We start from the raw sequence: 19,487 nt of genomic DNA on the forward strand, positions 1-19,487 counted from the left end.
CACACACACATCAGTCACATCCCTGACTGTCTCACACTCTCACATACACATCAGTCATCTCCTTGAGCAGTCACTTTCATTGTCTCTCACATATGCACACACATCAGCTCTCTGACTAGTTTCTCTCAATCACACACATGCTCTCAATCAAATACATTCTCTCACTTACACACAAGCTGGCTGGCTACTTCTCTCTTTCACTTCCTCCTCCCCCCCCCCCCCCGAGCACAAATGGTAGCTGCAGCAGCCTCCTCCTCCAGCCCCCGCAAGCCAAGAAAGAAGAATCCCATCGGCCGCGGGAGGCTCATGTCTCCTTTCCGGCTGCTTCAATTGCTCGGGGGCCGATGCTGCTGCCGCTGCTACTTTTCCACGCGGCACGGGCCGGCTCTTTCACCTTCCCGCGCACCGCGTATCACTTCCTGTTCCGGGTCACGGGGGGGGGGGGGGGGCGCGGGAAGAAAAAAAGGCCAGCCACGGGTGCCAGAGCTTCTTCTAGCGCCGCTGCCGTTCCCGCTGGGCTTGAACGTTTTGATAGCCCGGCGGCAACGGCAGCAGGGAAGAAAGAGCAGCGGGAGAGACTGGGAGCATGCGACACACCAGCCGGTGCTTGGCGACACACCGGTTGAGAATCGCTGCCCTAGAGGAAAGGAGGAGCAGGGGTGATATGATTCAGACTTTCAGATACTTGAAAGGCTTTAACGATCCTAAGACAATGACAAACCTTTTCCATCAGAAAAAAATCAGCAGAACCAGAGGTCACGAGCTGAGGCTCCAGGGGGGAAGACTAAGAACCAATGTCAGGAAGTATTTCTTCACAGAGAGAGTGGTGGATGCCTGGAATGCCCTTCCGGAGGAAGTGGTGAAGTCAAAAACTGCGAAGGACTTCAAAGGGGCATGGGATAAAAACTGTGGATCCATCAAGTCTAGAGGACGTGAATAAAGAGAATACAGAATGCTGAACAAGCAACAGCCCTCAAGATAGAAGGGCTCAGAATAGAAGAACAGGAAGCCACTGCTGCCACAGCCGCCGCCACCGCCGAAGTGCGCAGAAAGGCTGAGCTAGAGATCACCTCAGACCTGTTGCAGTAAAAAGGAGAAACAGCAGCCCTTGAAGCCCTAATTAAAGGTCTTGTTGTTGGGGGGGGTGGGGGGGGGGGGGGGAGTTGTCACAGCCACGAAAAGTAGCAGACACAGGGATCAACAACTGGGGCCCGCAAGCCCAAGGGTGGAAGGAGGCGGCAGAACACTGCACGGAGCGGCAGTAGCCACTGAGGCATTCACGGAGCGGGATGCCAGTGGCCAGTGGTCGGTGTTCCACCTTCACGGAGCAGAAGGATGGAGTGGCATTCACGGAGCGGGATGCCAATGGTATACCACCTTCACGGAGCGGAAGGATGGAGGGCTGCCATCTCCCAAATAATAAAAAAAACCAAAAAAACGGGTGGGTAAGAGTATGTAAAATTACCGGTGAGGTCATAGGCTATAGGTATTGCCAATTACTAGGCTTGTTCAATATTTGTTTGTTAATGTGGCTCACGGAAATGGGGGCTACTACCTGGAGATAATATCCTTGTTCAGTGTACATACACACGGTTGTGACTCCATCATTGCTCTGGGCTTCAACGGCAAGAGGTAATGTGGAAGTAAAATAAAAAAAAAAAAATTGTATTCACAGGGAAGCGAGGTGTAGCTGGGCAGATACTTTACTTTCAATGCATGTCCAGCGTAGCTCTCTGCTTCAACGGCAGGGGGAATGAGGAAGGGAGGATCTGTATGTGGATTGCATAGTCTGAGTGGACAGGGGCAGGGGTGTGGCCTGCTTATTGCGACGGTTACTACCCCTAATTGAGCCGGATATTCACTTGATGCAGTTCCAGCGCTGCTCTCTACATTGATAGTGGAGTGGAGGGGAAATAGAACTAGAGAGTACTAGAAGCCAAGCGTAACAAGTATGAGAGAGAGAGGAAAGGAAAAAAAATTAAAAAAATACATGGCTTGCTGGGCAGACTGGATGGGCCGTTTGGTCTTCTTCTGCCGTCATTTCTATGTTTCTATGTTTAATTTACATTAAACTGTTTAATCTCATAAGAATAATGTAACAGCTGGCCATACACAGAAAAAGTAATTTTCAAAACATTTTACGCACATAAATGGGATTTTGAAAATTGCTACTTTTCACGTGCAAGTCCTTTGAAAATTCATTCCATAAGGCTGAATTGTCAAAATGATTTATGTGCATAAATGGGCTTTTGAAAATTGCTACTATATATGTTACTATTACATATATAACTCCTTTGAAAATTATCTCTAGAGGGAGAAGACTAAACCACCTCTTTCCTAGCACCAGAATGGCAAAGGATAACCATACACAAAATGGAGAAATTACTACTTACCTAATAATTTCCTTTTCTTTAGTGAGGACAGGTTAATCCACATCTCTACCAGCAGATGCAGAAAAGCTGACTACACTGGCATCAGCCCACTAATATTCTCTGCAAAAGCCAGTTCTTGACAACTAAAGAATACATGATCATTAGCATTAAAACAATCATTCAAACACTCAGTTAACAGGAAAACACTGAGGTCAGACAAGGAGTGTATTATCACTAACCTAGGGACTGGATCTGACCCTTGCCAGTAATCCTCTGAGACGCAGGCACTCAAGAGGACAATAAATAGCACCACCATCCAGCAGCCATGGGCAGGAAGGTGGATTCACTTGTTTTCACTAAAGAAAAGGAAATTTTCAGGTAAGTAGTAATTTCTCCTTTCTTAGCATTTGGACAAATTAATCCACACTAGTGGGATGAACCAAAGCTTACTCCTGAATTGGGTGGGAGGCTGCCCACAGTCTGATCAACATCGCCATACAAAGGCTGCGTCCTCCCAGGCTTGCACATCCAGGCGATAATGCCTGGAAGTTGTATAAGAAAAAAACCACATCGCAGCTCAGAAAATTTCAACAGGAGACAACCATCTGATTTCCACCTATGACACTGCCTGAGCCCTAGTAGAATGAAGGCTAACTTGACTAGGGAACAGCTGCTCAGCATCCACATACATGACCATGATAACCATCTTAACCCAGCAGACTATTATAGCTTGCGATGCCGGCTCACCCTGTTTACTCCCACCATGGAGTATTAAACAGCAGTCCGTCTTCCTGAGAGGTTTAGAAACCTCCAATGCCTCAAGATATGCTGCTTGATACTCAAGGTTCATAACTGGCGATATTCAGCCACTTCTCTCTCTCCCTGCCCAGAGTCAGCAGGGACTGATTGATTCTAGTGAAAATCCAAAACCACCTTTCGCCAAAAAGACTGAATAGTTCGCATCTGGACCGCTTCTGGAGATACCTTCAAGATAGTTCCTGGCAAGTCAGAGCCTGCAGTTCAGAAATGCTATGCGCAGAACATCGTCCTCTAGTAAGTAACCTCAGGAAGAGGCTAGCAGTGGTCAAAAGGTGGGACCTACCAGAATTCCAGAACCAGATTAAGACACCACAAGGGCACCGCCAACTGTAATGGGGCACAAAGATGCTTCATCCCCTTTCAAGGCTGTGCCACAACCGGATGGGCCGACAAGGGTTCACCATTCACTGGGCCTAGGAATAGGCCAGAGCTGGAATTAAGGGCCAAATCCTTACACAACCCATTCTGCAAAAAAACAAATTGAGCAGAATTTTAACCAAACAAGGATGAACCCCTCATTCCTCACACCAAGCCTAAAACATTCGCCAAACGTTAACATAGGCTAAGCAAGTAAATAATTGTCGTGCTCGAAGCACTGTGGAGAACACAGTAGTGGCCTTCCCATGCTTCAGCAATCGAGCCTTGTCAAGGGCCACACTGTAAGACAAAAATCAAAGTCGGACCTTTGAGAAGAATAGGCCTCTGATGTAGCAGATCCCTGTAGACCAGTAATCGGAGAGGATATTTCCCCCAGAAGTCTTCATAGATCTGCATACCACAACCTCCTGGGCCAATCTGGTGCCACCAGAAGTACCAACCCTGTGAGAGTCTTGAATCCTCAAATCATTCTGCCCAACTTGGGCCATGGGGAAAAGGCATATAGAAGCTTGCCTACCAGCCCCTCCTGCATGAGGGCATCAATGCCCGAAACTTCAGATCTCTCCTGGAACTAAAGAAGCGAGGACCTTTTGCATTATACTACATAAGATACTGTGATGATGTTTTTACAACCTGCTCCATGATTCTGTAAACCGTTCTGATGGTGAACCCGAATGACTGTATACAAAACACGATAAATAAATAAAAATAAATTACGTGATATCGCCATCAAGTCTAGCAATGGGAGGTCCCAGCGGTCTACTATGAGTTAGAACACTTCGCTGTACCATTCCCTTTCTCCTGGATTCTGCTGAGAAAGTCGTCTCTTACATTGTCTATTCTTGCAATGTTTGAGGCTGAGATCTTCTGAAGATGTACTTTCGCTCATTCCATGAGTTGGGCTATTTCCTGTGATACTTGTTGGCTCTTGGTTCCTCCCTGTTGATTGATGTAAGCCACTGTGATCACATTGACCCTGCAAGCAACCACCAAATTGCCAGCATGTCAATTAAACTGCATGGGCTTCCAGCAGATTGATGTTCCAGAGATACTCCTCTGTACTGCAGCGCCCCTGTGCTTCCAACTCCTGACAGTGAGCCTTCCAACCAGTCTGGTGTTCACAGGGGAACGCCCCTCAGATGATCTGCTTGCAACTACCATTGCAGCTGGATGCTGATCTCCACCGATAACTAAAACCGTATCAAGGAGTTCTGAGACTGAGACTCCAAAGCATGAGCAGTGTGCACCAAAGAGGACGCAAATGCACCCTTGCCCATGGAACCACCTCTCAAGTGGCTGCCATCAACCTGCACACCTGTAGATAACAGCATATCGCCGGGCGTATTACTTCTGTCAGTAGTCACACCTGCACCATCAGTTCTAAATGCAGACCCCCGACAGGGACACCTGTCTTGCTTTGTGTCGAAAACGAACACCTAGATACTCCAGTGTCTGGGATGGCTGCAGATAACTCTTGGCCAAGGTCACCACCCAACCTAGCTCCTGCAGCAAGGAGATCACCTTGCGTGGGGCCTGAAAATTTTCTTTCATAGCTCTTGGCCTGAATTAGCAAATCAATGAAATACGGGTGGATCAACATGCCATCCTTTCTCAACACTGCCGCTACCAGCACCCTGACCTTAGAGAAGGTTCTGGGCATGGTATCCAAACCAAAGAGTAGCACTCAAGAAGTCATGTCGTCCCAAAACAGCAAAATGCAGAAAACTGCTGTTGCTCAAGTTGAATGGGAATATGCAGATACTCCTCTGACAACCCAGAGATTTAAACTCTCCCGACTGTACTGCTATTATCAGTACAGTCTGTTTCCAAGCAGGAATGAGACGCTTGCAAAAGCAGATTGACTCCCTTGAAATCCAGGATGAGGTGAAAGAATATTGGCCTGAATTATCTTGAGACAAGGGTCCTGGATCACAGCCTGCAGGCTGAGGAGTTCTGACATCATACACTCCTGTCTGTCTCTTCTGCGGAGAGCTGCAGGGAGACACCATGAAAAACTCCAGAATATAGCCATCTCTTATCTCCAAACCCCACTGGTCTAACGTGATCTTGATTCACTTCAGAGAAAGGGAGAGACAGGAAACCCCCTACCTCCTGTGTCTGGGAGTGGGTCGGCACACCCTCATTGAGGGATTGGGGGGCACCGCCACTCGAGCCTGCACACCATCTGGGCTGCCTGGAACTAAGGACTGAACCTACCCAAAAAATCGAGCCCTAAGAAAATTTGCTCCTCTGTAGGGTCAAAAACGTTTGAAAACCCCAACACGATGTATTGTGCCAAACAAGCGTGGTGCCTGCTTTTAATCCTCTAGTAACTGAGGAACCTGGAACTCACTCCACTTATTGGCCATTCCTTTTTTTTTTTTCCACTCCCAAAACAGAGTGATCTTTAAAAGGCCATTATGACTGAGTAGGCTGTGGATTGTCTCGGCATCAATTTGGCTGCCATAGCTGACTCTCAACTCTGCTTAGCTTCCAAGATCAGATGAGATCGGGCTTATCCAGGGTGGAGAGGCCATAGGGCACTGACCTGCATTCAAATCAGACTCATCAACTTCATGAGAATGAGGCACAGCGTTCTACCAGGGAGCAGCAAGAGGCCACCTGCAATTCAGTGCCACTGCCCAGAGGTCTGTTTAAAGATAGCCTCAACTCTCCTATCCTGTGCCTCCTTCAAGCCGCTCACCTTTCTACAGGCCACTTGGTGATGGCACACACCAGCGCAAACGCTTTCAGAAAGCGCAACTCTCTCTCTCGTTCTGCCGGATCCAGGGAGTACAGCATTACCAAGGTTCGTACCCCTGTAAAAATAGCATCCGAGGCGCCCCATTCAAAATCAATCAATTTTTTAATACCATCCATAATGCTTCACGTAAGGAATCTAAATGGGACTCTAGTTTGGCTTCAGCACCCGGCACCCCCAGCATCTCCAGTGCCTGGGCAATCTGAGCTGGCAACCCATCTCTATGAAAAAAAAAATGCAACATTGTGCTATACAGTTCCAACCCCGGAGGATTTTCCCATCCTTCAGGGGGTAAGAGCCACTTCCATCTGTGCCACCAGGGTCCTTGTCAGCGTGACCCATAGCAGATGTAAACACACTCTGACTCTTACCTGTGGCACCAGGTGTGCGGGGATCTGCAGACTGCAATCCTAAACTCTTAGGCCTATCACTTCAGTGACTGAACAAAAACCTATGAGCGAGGCCTAGCCAAACAGCTGCTCAACCCGCCAAGCTGTTTCACAGCAGACTTGCACATGGAAAGTGCATGAACGCTGCCACGGCCCATACTAAAACCAGGGGGTGTCTGTCCTGCATCCACTGAGAAGCCTTCCCCTGCTGACGATCCAGTTGGGGGGGGGGGGCCCAAAAACCAGGACACTCCTCTGACTGGACCCCTTCTGGACCCATTCCCGCATCATGCTGGAAAGGGCAGGCTCAGCAAAAGCAACCAGAGAACATTCTTCTTGAGCCTCCGGGTAGCACTGAAAGAAGTTAGGCGGGGGGAAGGGAAATGCAAACTGAGGTCCCTCAATATGGCAAACAGCACAAAAAGAAACAACCGCTAGCAGAATGCCCCAAAAGCGTCTGATAAGTGTGTGCCCAGCTATGCGCCCGCACAAGCGAGCGTGAATAGGGCAACCAAAAACAAGACCTGTCCAATAAGAGCCCAAAACTTACAGGTGTGTATCAAGCGGTCCAGGTAGGCATCACTGGAGAGCCCACCTGAGCACCCCTTCGAGTGTCTCCCCTGAGCATCCCTCCGAGTGTCCACACCTAGCTGCACACCTGGGCATGCAAGCGCAAGCCTACATCTGACTATTTCGCAGTAGACTTGCGTGCAGAAAAGTGTGCGAATGCCGCATCGGCCTACCACGCGGTGTCTAAGCATAGCCTGAGAGTGAAGCCTAGACAAAAAGGCTGCTCAACCCAAGCTGCCATGACTCCTCCAGCACCCTTGGAGGTGGGAATGGACGTCAGATTGTGCCCCAAGGCTCAGAGACCAGAAGGAGAATAGAAACACTCACTCCTCCTTTCCCCCCCCCTTTTTTTTTTTTTTAAAACTCCTCCTTACCTGAACTCAGCCCATCCCAGCCAAGTATAGAGTCAGTTCTCCAGCTGTGAGAGGAGAGGGCAAAGGCCTTCACCACTGTGCTTGGCTTCCTGCACCTGCTAGCCTCTCAGCTGCTTTTTTTTTTTACAGCTAAGTTCATGCCGGAAAACCAGCTACTGGACTGAGGCATTCGTCTGAGGCAGGGATCCACAGATATCATCTCAGAAACTCAATTGAGGGAGGGACCGTAAAGCATCACCACAGGAGAGTGTGGCAAATCAATTTTCTTCTTCATTTCTCCTTCATTATCTATCTATATATATCTATATCTATTTTTTAAAGTAATCCTCAGTAAGGAGCTGCACGTCCACCATCTGCTGGAGACAGAATACTGGTGGCCTGATGCCAATGCAGGGGTATATATACCGTGACATCAGCTTTGCTCCATCTCCATCTGCTGGTAGAGGTGCATAACCCACTGGTGTGGATTAACGAGTCCGAATGCTAAGATATATTCCTGAACAGCAAAAGCCAAAGAATGGTTAAGGGAGTACTCACTGTTATGAGACCTTGGATGTTATGCAGATGTTGGCCCATGCCATGCAATTAAATATAAGGGATAAAAGCAGTGGAAAGTTTCTTCACTATCATAAGGGGTAATAGGATAAAAAGATGCATCCATGGAAGAATATGGATGGGAAAAAACAACAGAGAGAGAAAAAGAGAGCATATAATATTTTTGAGGAACGTGGACAATGAATTTGTACAGGCATTCCCCGAATAGTTTGCATATTACAATTTTTTGTCAATAATTATGTGCCACACCAAGGTTGGTGGATGGCTATGAAGGACTACTATCCAGTAATATAGTAGCCCTATTACAAATCAGGAGGTTAATCATTTAACCAGTTCAAAGTAGCCATTCCACACACAATCATAGCACTGTACTGAAGAATTTTTGCATTCCTTTATTCTTCATAAAGGAAATTAAAGCCAGACACTAATTCTTTAATAGAACAAATAAATAAATTGTCCTATTTAATGCTTAAAGTATGGTTACTGCATTTTGGATCTACCACAGTGTTGTTCTTTTGCTGCAGGAGGTGTTTACAGCTTACTACTTTGAGTACAACACCTAAGGAAAAATCTATCTGTATACTATGGAACAACTGTCCACAAGAAACTACAACTCACTACATGGCTCAAGAGGGCAGTTTTTCATTACCGGTACCCAAATATACACAAACAAATTATAAAGAAATCTATTAATAGTAGGGCTGGAACATTATTAAAAATTAGTATATTCAATTTTACATGTCTACAGCACTCTACAAGAAAAGGACCCTCTGTACTGTGAAAATTATGCTTTAAAACTTTCAAATACAAAACTTTACAAGATTGCTTTGTTTATATATGCTGTGATTCAGTGACTCTATACTAACAGTATTTTCCACCTTCTTCAGTTAGTACTATGCGCTTTATAGTGATTTTTTATTTTAAAAATAGTCCACGGTGCCTTACAATAATTAAATGATAGCAATAATGAAAACAATTACAAACCTTTGTCTTAGTGTAGAAAGGAGGTGACTGCTGGTGAATGGATAAGTCCATGATGCTACTTGAATTTGAAACACTATTACTAATAGTGTGTTCATCTTCCCTACCGCTGTCATCAGATTGGTCAAAATCATCGCTGTCCTGGTCCATGTCTTCTTCATCCTCTTCATCTGCTTCTTCTTGGTTACCAAGCGAGTCTTCATCCATTACAACAAACCTGTTGTTATTTTCTTCCATTGGTTCCTGTTGGATTTCACTGTTCTCTCGAAGTTCAGGATCTGACCCAACCACTTCTCCATTCCTTCTAATGTGTTCCTCCTCTTGTTGTCTTAACCGCTGATGCTCATCATCATCCTCCACAACCCTGTTCATCTGCTCCTCATCTAGATGACTTGAGGAAGCGTTACCTCGGACAGACCCTCCAGTTCGTCGCCTCTTGCTGCCTACAGACAGCAGTTCTTGATTCATTTCCAAAAGCCAGCTTGCTACTTCTTGGACCTTAGCTAGACTGTCTGAAGATGCAAATGCTTTCACATTCTGAGGAGGGGAAAAAAAGTAACATTAATACACAAGTAATTGGAACCTTGACAATTCTAATGTATTTACATTGTTCTTGACAGAAAAAAATAGTAATCTGTCAGTAATTTGATAATGCTAAACATACATTTCAGTAGAAGAGTGTACACGCATGTATGTGAATCATGATTTTTTGGACAACTACTATGTTACAATTTACATATGCACAAAATCAAACAAGAATCAAGGAGAATAAACTGCTATATAGCAACTAAAGAATGGGTACTAGTGAAGTAGTTCATTTAGTACAAGACCATAAAAATCTGTAGATTTCTCTCTCTTTTTCCTTTTCTAGTATAACCGAACCAACTTCATTCACTTCACACATTCCATGGAGGATTCCTTGTGCAAGCTGCTGCTTCCAATCTTCCAATTTATTTTCCACAAATAACATTCTTCACTGTAGTCTACCATAAGCATTTCAATACATTAATCAGTGTTCCCAGCAAGTAAAACCAACCTCAAATGAATGTCCAAAAATGTTTGCAACCATCACCCCTATTTGAGTTCCTGAATTAAACAGATCCAGGTTAACCATAGTCTGATTTGGATGCAGTGGCAGAAGTAAATTTTAAATTTCACATTCTACAGATGCCAGTTCAAATTAGGCCAGAAGAAAAAAGAAATCCTACTCCTCGTACTACCATATCTAACAATGTAACAATGTAATTCTATTGTTCAATAAGAAGAAAATCACTAAACCAGGGCAGAGAAATAAAAACTGGCCCAAGTAAAAATATTTATCTGTTTACTGCAAAAATAATCTCAACTAAGAGGAGAAAAATGCAGTCATTTTTTTAGAATTTCAATAAAAAACTTTATTTTTCAGATTGAAGTACACAAACAATCACCATGATACAAACATTATTCCAGCAATGCATTGCTTCTTAGCAGCATAGCAAACTTGCTTACCAGTAACAAATATTCTCTGAGGATAGCAGGATATCAATTCTCACAGATGGGTGATGTCATCCAATGCAGCCTTGGTCAGCATAGTGACTATAAAATTACTAGAACTTTGCAGAGTGCTCAGCTAAGCATGTGCGGTTTGTCCTGCATTACAACGTTCGTGCAAGGCCCCCCTCATTCCCGTTTATATTTACAATTAGGAGAAACCAACTTCTTTGGGAAGATGGCAGGTTATGTAAGGACAAATATCCTGCTGTCCTCACAGAAAATCTGTTACAGGTAAGCAACGTTGCTTTTTCTGAGGACAAGTGAGATAAGCAGTCTTCATCGATGGGAATCCCTAGCTGTCCACTATATCTCATATATATACATACACACGCTCATTCTCACACACACACACACGCTTATTCTTATTCCCCTCCTGAATACATAAGCAGCAGCCTCCACCTTCAGCCCACAAAGCTAACTGGACTCCTCCTCCTTCCTTCTGGGGCATGCGCCAACGCTGCTCCTGCTCCTTCTCGTCACGGTGACTGCACCTCAGTCTTCCCACCTGCACAGGCCCATGTGACAAAACTTTCTCTTCTGGACCAATACAGGAGGAAAGAACAAGGAGTCACAATCGTTGCAATTTTGCCATTGCTGTGCCACCTCCAAAACTAGCAGCTGCCTAGTGCTTCCACTGGCCCGACACTCTCTCCAACTCACACCACCCCCCTCCCAACAAAATAATATCATTCCCTCTCTACTTCCATTTAAAAAGGGCTCCAAGGGTGATCCAGGAAAATATAGATCGGTGAGCCTGACTTCAGTGTCGTGGAAACTGTTATAAAGAATAAAATCACAAAACATTTAGATAGACATGGTTTGATGGGACACAGACACCATACATTTACCCAAGGGAAGTCTTGCCTCACAAATCTCCTACATTTTTATGAAGGTGAACCAGTAGATGTGGTGTATTTGGATTTTCAGAAGGTTTTTGACAAAGTCCCTCATGAGAGGCTTTTAAGAAAACTAAAAAGTCATGGGATAGGAGGCAATGTTTTTTCATGGATTACAAACTGGTTAAGAGACAGGAAACAGAGAGTAGGATTAAATGGTCTATTTTCACAGTGAAAAAAAGTAAACAGTGGAGTGCCTCAGGGATCTGTACTTGGACCAGTGCTTTTTAATATATTTATAAATGATCTGGAAAGGGGTAATACGAGTGAGATGATTAAATTTGTGGATGACACAAAATTATGCACAGTAGATTAATCTCAAGCGGGCTGTGATAAATTGCAGGAGGACCTTGCTAAACTAGAAGATTGGGCTTCCAAATGGCAGATGAAATTTAACGTGGATAAGTACAAAGTGATGCATATAGGGAAAAATAACCCTTGCTGTAGTTAGGTTCTACCTTAGGAATTACTACCCAGGAAAGAGATCTAGGCATCATAGCGGATATTGAAATAGTCAGCTCAATGTGCTGTGGCAATCAAAAAAGTAAACAATGTTAGGAATTCTTAGGAAGGGAATGGCAAGTAAAACTATGGATGTCATAAAGCCTCTGTATTGCTCCATGATGAGACCTCATTTAGAATATTGTGTGCAATTCTGGTCACCGCATCTCAAAAAAAGATATAGTTGCACTGACTAAAGTGCAGAGAAGGGCATCTAAAATAATAAGAGGCTTGGAACGGCTGCCCTATGAGGAAAGGCTAAGGAAGTTAGGACTGTTCAGTTGCCTCTCATTCACTCACTCCTTCTCTTCTCTCCTCTCATTCATCCTCTCTCCTCTATCCCATCTCACATTCTCCCATCTCCTCACTCCCTTCCAATCTCATTCCCTCTCCACACATTCTTATTCTCTCTTATCCACTGACCCCCCTCCAATCTCATCCCTTCTCCATAAATTCTCATTCTTTCAATGACTCCCCTCTAATCCCATCCCCTCTCTACACACACATTCTCATTCTCTCTCACTCCTTCCCTTCTTTTCCTTTGCACCTCACCTACAAGATCTGCTCACGGGTGCCTCAGTCTGCACCATCATGGGTCCTCTTCCTGCCCACGAGGGGTGGGAACATGTGGGTACCTCACTATTCCATGATGCTCTGGGCCTTTTTCCTACCTGTACAGCCTGAAATTTGGGAGGCTATGGCCCCTGTACCTCTCCCCCATTCTGACGCCTATGCTGGGCTTGATGGATCCTTGTCTGACCCATACTGGGTCAGTACTACATTGAGGTCGCAATATACAGCAAGAGGCTTGATGGAGGCTTCAAATGAAACAAGCCCCAAATGAATTGGACATCTAAAGGTTGTACAGAGATGGACCTATTCTCTACATCGTAGTGATAGGCACCAATTGTGCCAAGATGAACTCTTGCCAGAGGATGTGGTTAGTGCAGTTAGTGTAGCTGGGTTCAAAAAAGGTTTGGATAAGCTCTTGGAGGAGAAGTATATTAATGGCTATTAATCAAGTTTACTTAGGGAATAGCCACTGCTATTAATTGCATCAGTAGCATGGGATCTTCTTAGTGTTTGGGTAATTGCCAGGTTCTTGTGGCCTGGTTTGGCCTCTGTTGGAAACAGGATGCTGGGCTTGATGGACCCTTGGTCTGACCCAGCAGGGCAATTTCTTATATTCTTATGGTCTTGACACCAGCCTCTGAAAGATATACAAGGCAATCAAGCAGTTGTGTGTGGAGCAGGAAAAACATTCTAGGGCTTTATACTCACACCACAAAGCAATTTTTCACATGGATTTAATTATAGAATATTATATTTTTCAGCTTCACTTCAAAAGACAAAAGAACCTAGGACACATTTCTCAAAGAATTAGGGGTTGCTGAGCTACACGCTCAATATACAGGCTGAAAGAGCCAAAACTGGAATCTGGGATAGTGCAAGAACCCCTGAACTTCAGTGATGAGGATTGAGAATTCCCCAGCCTGACTGGATCCTTGATAGATCCACATCTCCCACAAGAGAGGAAATCAAATCTGTCTCAGCCAAAAGTGTGCTAAGAGAATCATAGTCTCTCAATCTTTTCTGAGTTTCAACAAGGTCCTCGTGATGAGGATAATTGAAGGATACATATACAGCAGGCCCTGGCCTCAATTCAAGGCAAAAGTGTCTGAAGATACTTTGCTGTGAGCCCCTTTCTTGAAAAAAAGAGCTGAACCTTCTTGTAAAGAGGGGATACAAACAGATCCATCATGGGTGAGCCCCACTCATGGAATAACTGGTTTGCTACTCCCTCTCCTCCCCCCTACCCCAAGTCCAGTGACCATTTGTGGGGTTCCAGGACCCAACTCATTTTGTATTCCAAAACATTCTCTTCACCTTCCAGATACATGGTGCTGTTGACCATCCCCTGAGAATGGCTCAGTCTCACATCTGGAATGTCTCCTGATACCTGAGGTACAATTTCATTCTTCCCTGCTGGTTGATGTAAATCATCACCACGTGACTGTCCGCATGGAAGAGAATTACTTTGTGGCCAGCTGATCTGAAAGCCTTCAGAGCATACCAAACCACTCTTAGCTCTAGGAAGTTTATTTAATGAAATAGGCTCCCTACACCAGGTTGGACATATCCATGGTCAGAACAATTTGGACTAGAGAAATCAGGAAATGTATACCCCTGATTAGGCTGAAATGGATCAACCACCAGGACAGGAAGTCTTTCAACAGTTGGATAATATGGATATTGTTTCATAGAGACTGAGTTGCTTGATCCCACTGCAATCAGAGGGTTTGTTAGACTTGAACCTAATGCGATTGGAGGGTCTGTTGAGCTCTCTTCATATGAAGACCTGCCAAAGACAATTGGTTGATGACCTCAGCAGTCCAAAATGTCCAATGCCGAATCTTGCTGACTCACTTGAACCCTCAATTTGATACTCCTTTGCTGTGGAAGGAAGATTCTTGCCTGAGTCATGTCCAGTAGTTGAGAAGACAGGTTAAAGAAGGACTTGAGGTAGTTGATAACTAACCTTAGTAATTCCATTACTTGGATGGTTCTGCGGCCCCTGCCTGAGATGTGCTCCTGACTAACCAATCATCCAGGTAGGATGATTGGTTAGTCAGGAAGAGGTTGGAGTACCCTTCCTCCCCAACCACCAGGTTGTTTTTATATGGCTGGGGTGACATTAGACTCCAGGAATGATTGTCTATTTGTTGCATTTGTACCGTGCGAAGAAAAGCTGCTGGCATGACAATAAAAATCGCCTTGCAGTAATCTAAAAGTGGCAAAATCATGAACTGGACCACAGAATGAAACTCAGTCTCTTAATGATTTTAATTCCTGAAAAAGTCATAGTTTATAAAACCCAGATTTTATCATTGACTTAATATATTGAGAGAAAATTAAGTCAGAATTAAATTTAATACCCAAGCTCTTCACGCAGGATTGAATAGGCAAGATAACATTATCAACATGAAGAGTGGATGAACGGATAAACATTTGACTTATACAATACCAACACTTCTTTTTTAGCTAGATTCAAAACCAATTTATTATGGGAAAGCCATTTTTGTATCGTGGATAAGCAGTTGGAAATCATGTCACTAGTATCTGCCCAAGTGGACTGGATGGGGATATAGAATTGTATGTCTTCAGCATACAGACCAGCCAATAATTTACAAATTGGGGAAAAGAAAATGTTGAATAAGAGGGCAGTTCGGACTAGCCCTTGGGGCACCCCTCTAAGGATGGAGTACCAAGCTGAATATTCTTTACCAAATCAAATTTGTTGAGATGTGTCTGACAGGTAAGATTCAAAGTATTCATAGACAGTATTGGCAATACCAAGCTCTCTTAAACGAAGCAAAAGACTATCATGATCAATAGTATCACACACATATACAGTATGCATGCAAATATATACAAATTTACATATATACCTTCACTGCCATATAAGCTCAAAACCTATTATTCAATTTTCTAACCTGGAACTGTGTCTGTGTTCTAAATTGACTTTTGTGCTGTTCTACTAAGAAACAAATCCGGTCAAATACCTTTTCAGTAATAAACGAATTTCACTACCATTGCGTCTTATCACACAGTTCATTTTAAGCACACCTCACTAAACACTAGAAGTAACAGAGTAAAAGTTGATTTTCTAACTGGCATGTACTGCAAATTTCAGGACAAGAAAATCAACTGTAACTCATCCTATCTAGCTTTGTTGTCATATGTTTTCTAATTTTAAACCTTGCTTTTCTATAAGCTATTATATACATAAACATTTCCTCTTCTATAACCTGAAAGCAAAAGCTAAAATAAGATAAATGATCCAAATGTATAGTATCCTAGGACGTCTGACAATATAACTGATGGTAGACAAACAGAAACTATTACAGAGGAACCTGCTGAGCAGACTGAATGTGCAGCTGAGAATGCTGATGACAATGATCATGAAAATGACCTTCCACCTCCATCCGGAGCGGATGCCAGCAATGCAATCAAGACATTGATCAGATTACTGGAATCCAATGAACCTGCAGATGAAACCACCATCAGCATGTATCTCAAACAAAACAGAATGCATGGATGAAATTACTTAATTGAAACTAAAGAAATAGCAAGATTGGCTATTTGATGGCTTGAAACCATGAATAATCACATTATTTGTTCATGTTTTAACACACTACTTAGATTACTTTTTTTTTTTTTTAACAATCACAAACATGAGATGTATGAGTTGGATATGTATTTCTTAACAGAATTCAACAGATCTGGCTTATAGGCCAATTTTATTAAGGTAGTAGTTTTGTGATTCTGTAGTAGTAGGTACAAAATTAAATCTGTCCTCTCTGACCTTCAATATCTGTTGCTTGCTTCATGCTGTCTCTTCTATCTCAACAAATGTTACAGCCTCCTAGCTGGTCCTCTGGCATGCTCACATCGCCCTCTGCTGCTGTTTCAAAACTTTGCCACCAAGTTTCCCTATCAGCGGCCAATGTACTCCCCCTGTACTATACACTTATAAGCTCCCTTCATTAGCTTTTTCCCAGGTTTCACTCAGAGCCCGAAATAACAAGATGTGCTCAGTAGAGCGCATGGTATTACCTTCAGTTATGCACACATTTTTTGTGCACAAACTATACTCCCCATGCAGCAAGGAGTTTTGCAGACAAAAATGTGCACATAAAACTGAGTGTGTTTATTTAATTATTTTTTAAAAACTTGTATACCGCAAATCAAAATTTCTAAGCGGTGTCCTTACATGGAAATCCCATACTAATGAAAGCATTAGCTATTACCCCCCAGTACAGAGAGGTTCACTGGCTTAACTCAATTTTTCTTAGCGCTGGAAATTTTACTTGTAGTAAGAAATGGAGTAAATTTCCAGTGCTAGTGTTCACCTATGGGCAGAAGCAGGAATTTGGTGCCAGGCCAAGTAGTCCGGATTTATGTGAAGAAAATGTGTTTTGCCCACCAAAAAATATTTTCTGTGATGAAAGCATTTTGGTGCACATAAATCATATTTTATGCACACAAAACAAGCATAATTCATGTTGAGTTCGATGAAATAAGGTGCTCTGAAGCTGCCATGGGTTTGTACGTGCGTTTTTCCACACAAAGCCCTATACTGGGATGTAATAAGAGTTTTGTATGCAGAAAAAAAGCACATATGAACACGCTTACTGACCTGTGTTTTCTTCAGCACGAGTGCATGCTAACGGCATGCAAAGGGGGCGATTATCTAATCATGAGCAATGCAGGGAGCCGCGCTAATGCTAGTGTGGGTTTTTTAATGCAGATTTTTTATTTTTTTTTTTTTTACAGCCACAGTCAGAGCATGAGTTAAGTGAAAGCGCGTCTCGGAGGCTATTTTATTCCATTGCTTGCATTGATGCGGTGTGGTTGTGTGTCCGTGTAGCTCTGGTGCGATTTCGAGGATGGAGATTTCTGATTGTGTCCAGCTATTCCTGGTGCTGTGGTATATCCTGTGGCTTTACCAATGGATGACAGCAGCAGAAGGTTTGGCAAGTGACAGAGGTCGTGGCAGGAGAGAAAGGATCTGGAGGAAGCAGGAGTAGAGGAGGGATCGTGGGCGCCCAAGCAACCCGATTCATGCCCAGCTGAGCGCTTATCTCAGTGACTGAGCAGCCAGATTCATGAATAGCTAGGCGCCTTTCTGGGTGCCCGAGCATCCTAATTCAAATCCAGCTGAGCGCTGTCTCGGCCACAGAGCAGCCAGATTTGAGCTTAGCTAGGTGCCTTTCTGGGCTCTTGAGTGTCCAGATTCATGCCCAGCTGAGTGCCAATCTCGGCGCCTGAGCACCCATGAAAATATTTGCCATGTTTTCTGTAGCACAGTTATTCAAATTATTAAAAATACATTCCAGGGTCATACTTTCACTGAATAGGGAGACCTGTTCACTCGCTCACTTTTATGCATGTATTATCGGCGTGGCTTTTCTACATGGATGTGGCCACTTATTACATAGAGGCCTTACTGCACTTAGGTGTGCATTTTTTCTTGTGTGCATGGTTTTCTGCGTGCAAATAATTTGTTTGTTTTTTTTTTTTTTTTTTACAGCCCGTGGACGTGCAAACTTTAGCCGCACGCAGTGATCAAACCCCGTGCTCATAACTAGCACCTGCTTTGTTGCAGCTGGAGGTACATCGGCCCCGTTGTATGTGCACAAAAGTCTTATATTCACATAAAACAGGATTTTTCAGCACATAAATCCTATCCGAGAGACTCTCTCCGCCACCCAAGTTAAAAGGTGCAATCAGTCTGTGCTTAGCACACCTTTTTAACTCAGGTTTTTACGCATAATTTTGTGTTTGCACACATTTTTAACTCTCAGTGCATTAGCATACCATTTGCTTACTGCGTCAAGAGTTAATTTTTTTTTTTTTTTTTTAGAACCTGCTTTAAGAAACTGTGCACTGAACGTCAGCACACTTAACGGAGGGCTTATTATATCAGCCCCCTCAGTAGTAAAACTTCTGGTCTTCACCTAAAAAGATTATCCTGGTCACTCCCTATCTCTTCTTTCATTCACTATTCTTCTCCTTCTTATGCTTTTTGGTCCCAGTTGTACAAAATTATCAACATCCTACACATCAAGCAGGCCTTTACCTTACATTTTCATGCATTCTTCTATCTTCATATTGCCTTTTGATAACTACACTTTGACATCATTTTGCAAAGATTTCACTTTGGAGGGCCAGGAATGAATGTGATGGATTTATTTTTAAAAATGACAGACATGGGAGTAATCCAGTAAGTTGCAAGTTAGAAGATCAGAAGAACCCAGCCACAGAACACCACACTACTGTACTTCTGTGGCTTCAGGAGCTTTATCAGTAGCAGGAGAAGGAGTGCAAGACACTCCCAGTTCTAGAAGGCCCTTGAAGGTATAATAGAGACCCAATCACTTGACACTATTTCTATAATTCTGATGTATTAGTTTAATGAGGTCTTGCTATTTATTTATTTTCATGTTTTATGAACCACTTTAAGTTGGACTATATTTAAAGAGGGCAGGATACAAATATAAAACACTATGCACCAGGGTTAAAATAAAAATCTTTTCAGATTTGCCTATATAAATACATAACTCCTTACTACTGTTCTACTAGTTACCATGTTCCTTCTCTAACTTTGTACAGTTAATATTACTTTGCATTGCCTTTCTAAATTATGATGAGGCACCCTGGAAAGGCACCATGAACAAAATGAAAATATACCAATAGGAAAATGCTACACAAACATACCTGCAATAGAAAAACTTGATTTTGTGCAAGAAAAAAAAATTCAACTCAAATTTGAATTGGTAAAAGATTTTGGGGGG

General features: G+C 43.4%; 1 protein-coding gene across 6 annotated transcripts in view; it reads right to left on the bottom strand.

Annotated features, from left to right (window-relative positions):
* The window catches only part of FBXW7 (F-box and WD repeat domain containing 7), an 808,352-nt gene that overhangs the window by 452,476 nt on the left and 336,389 nt on the right, over positions 1 to 19,487 (bottom strand). For all 6 annotated transcript variants that reach the window (XM_029607316.1, XM_029607232.1, XM_029607399.1 and 3 more), the window contains one exon: positions 9,203 to 9,736. In XM_029607316.1, the coding sequence (XP_029463176.1) occupies positions 9,203 to 9,667 (465 nt within the window). In that variant the 5' untranslated portion in view covers positions 9,668 to 9,736. The remainder of the gene's footprint in view (positions 1 to 9,202; positions 9,737 to 19,487) is intronic.

The sequence above is a fragment of the Rhinatrema bivittatum genome, chromosome 1, assembly GCF_901001135.1.
Source record: "Rhinatrema bivittatum chromosome 1, aRhiBiv1.1, whole genome shotgun sequence".
NCBI classification, from domain to species: domain Eukaryota; kingdom Metazoa; phylum Chordata; class Amphibia; order Gymnophiona; family Rhinatrematidae; genus Rhinatrema; species Rhinatrema bivittatum.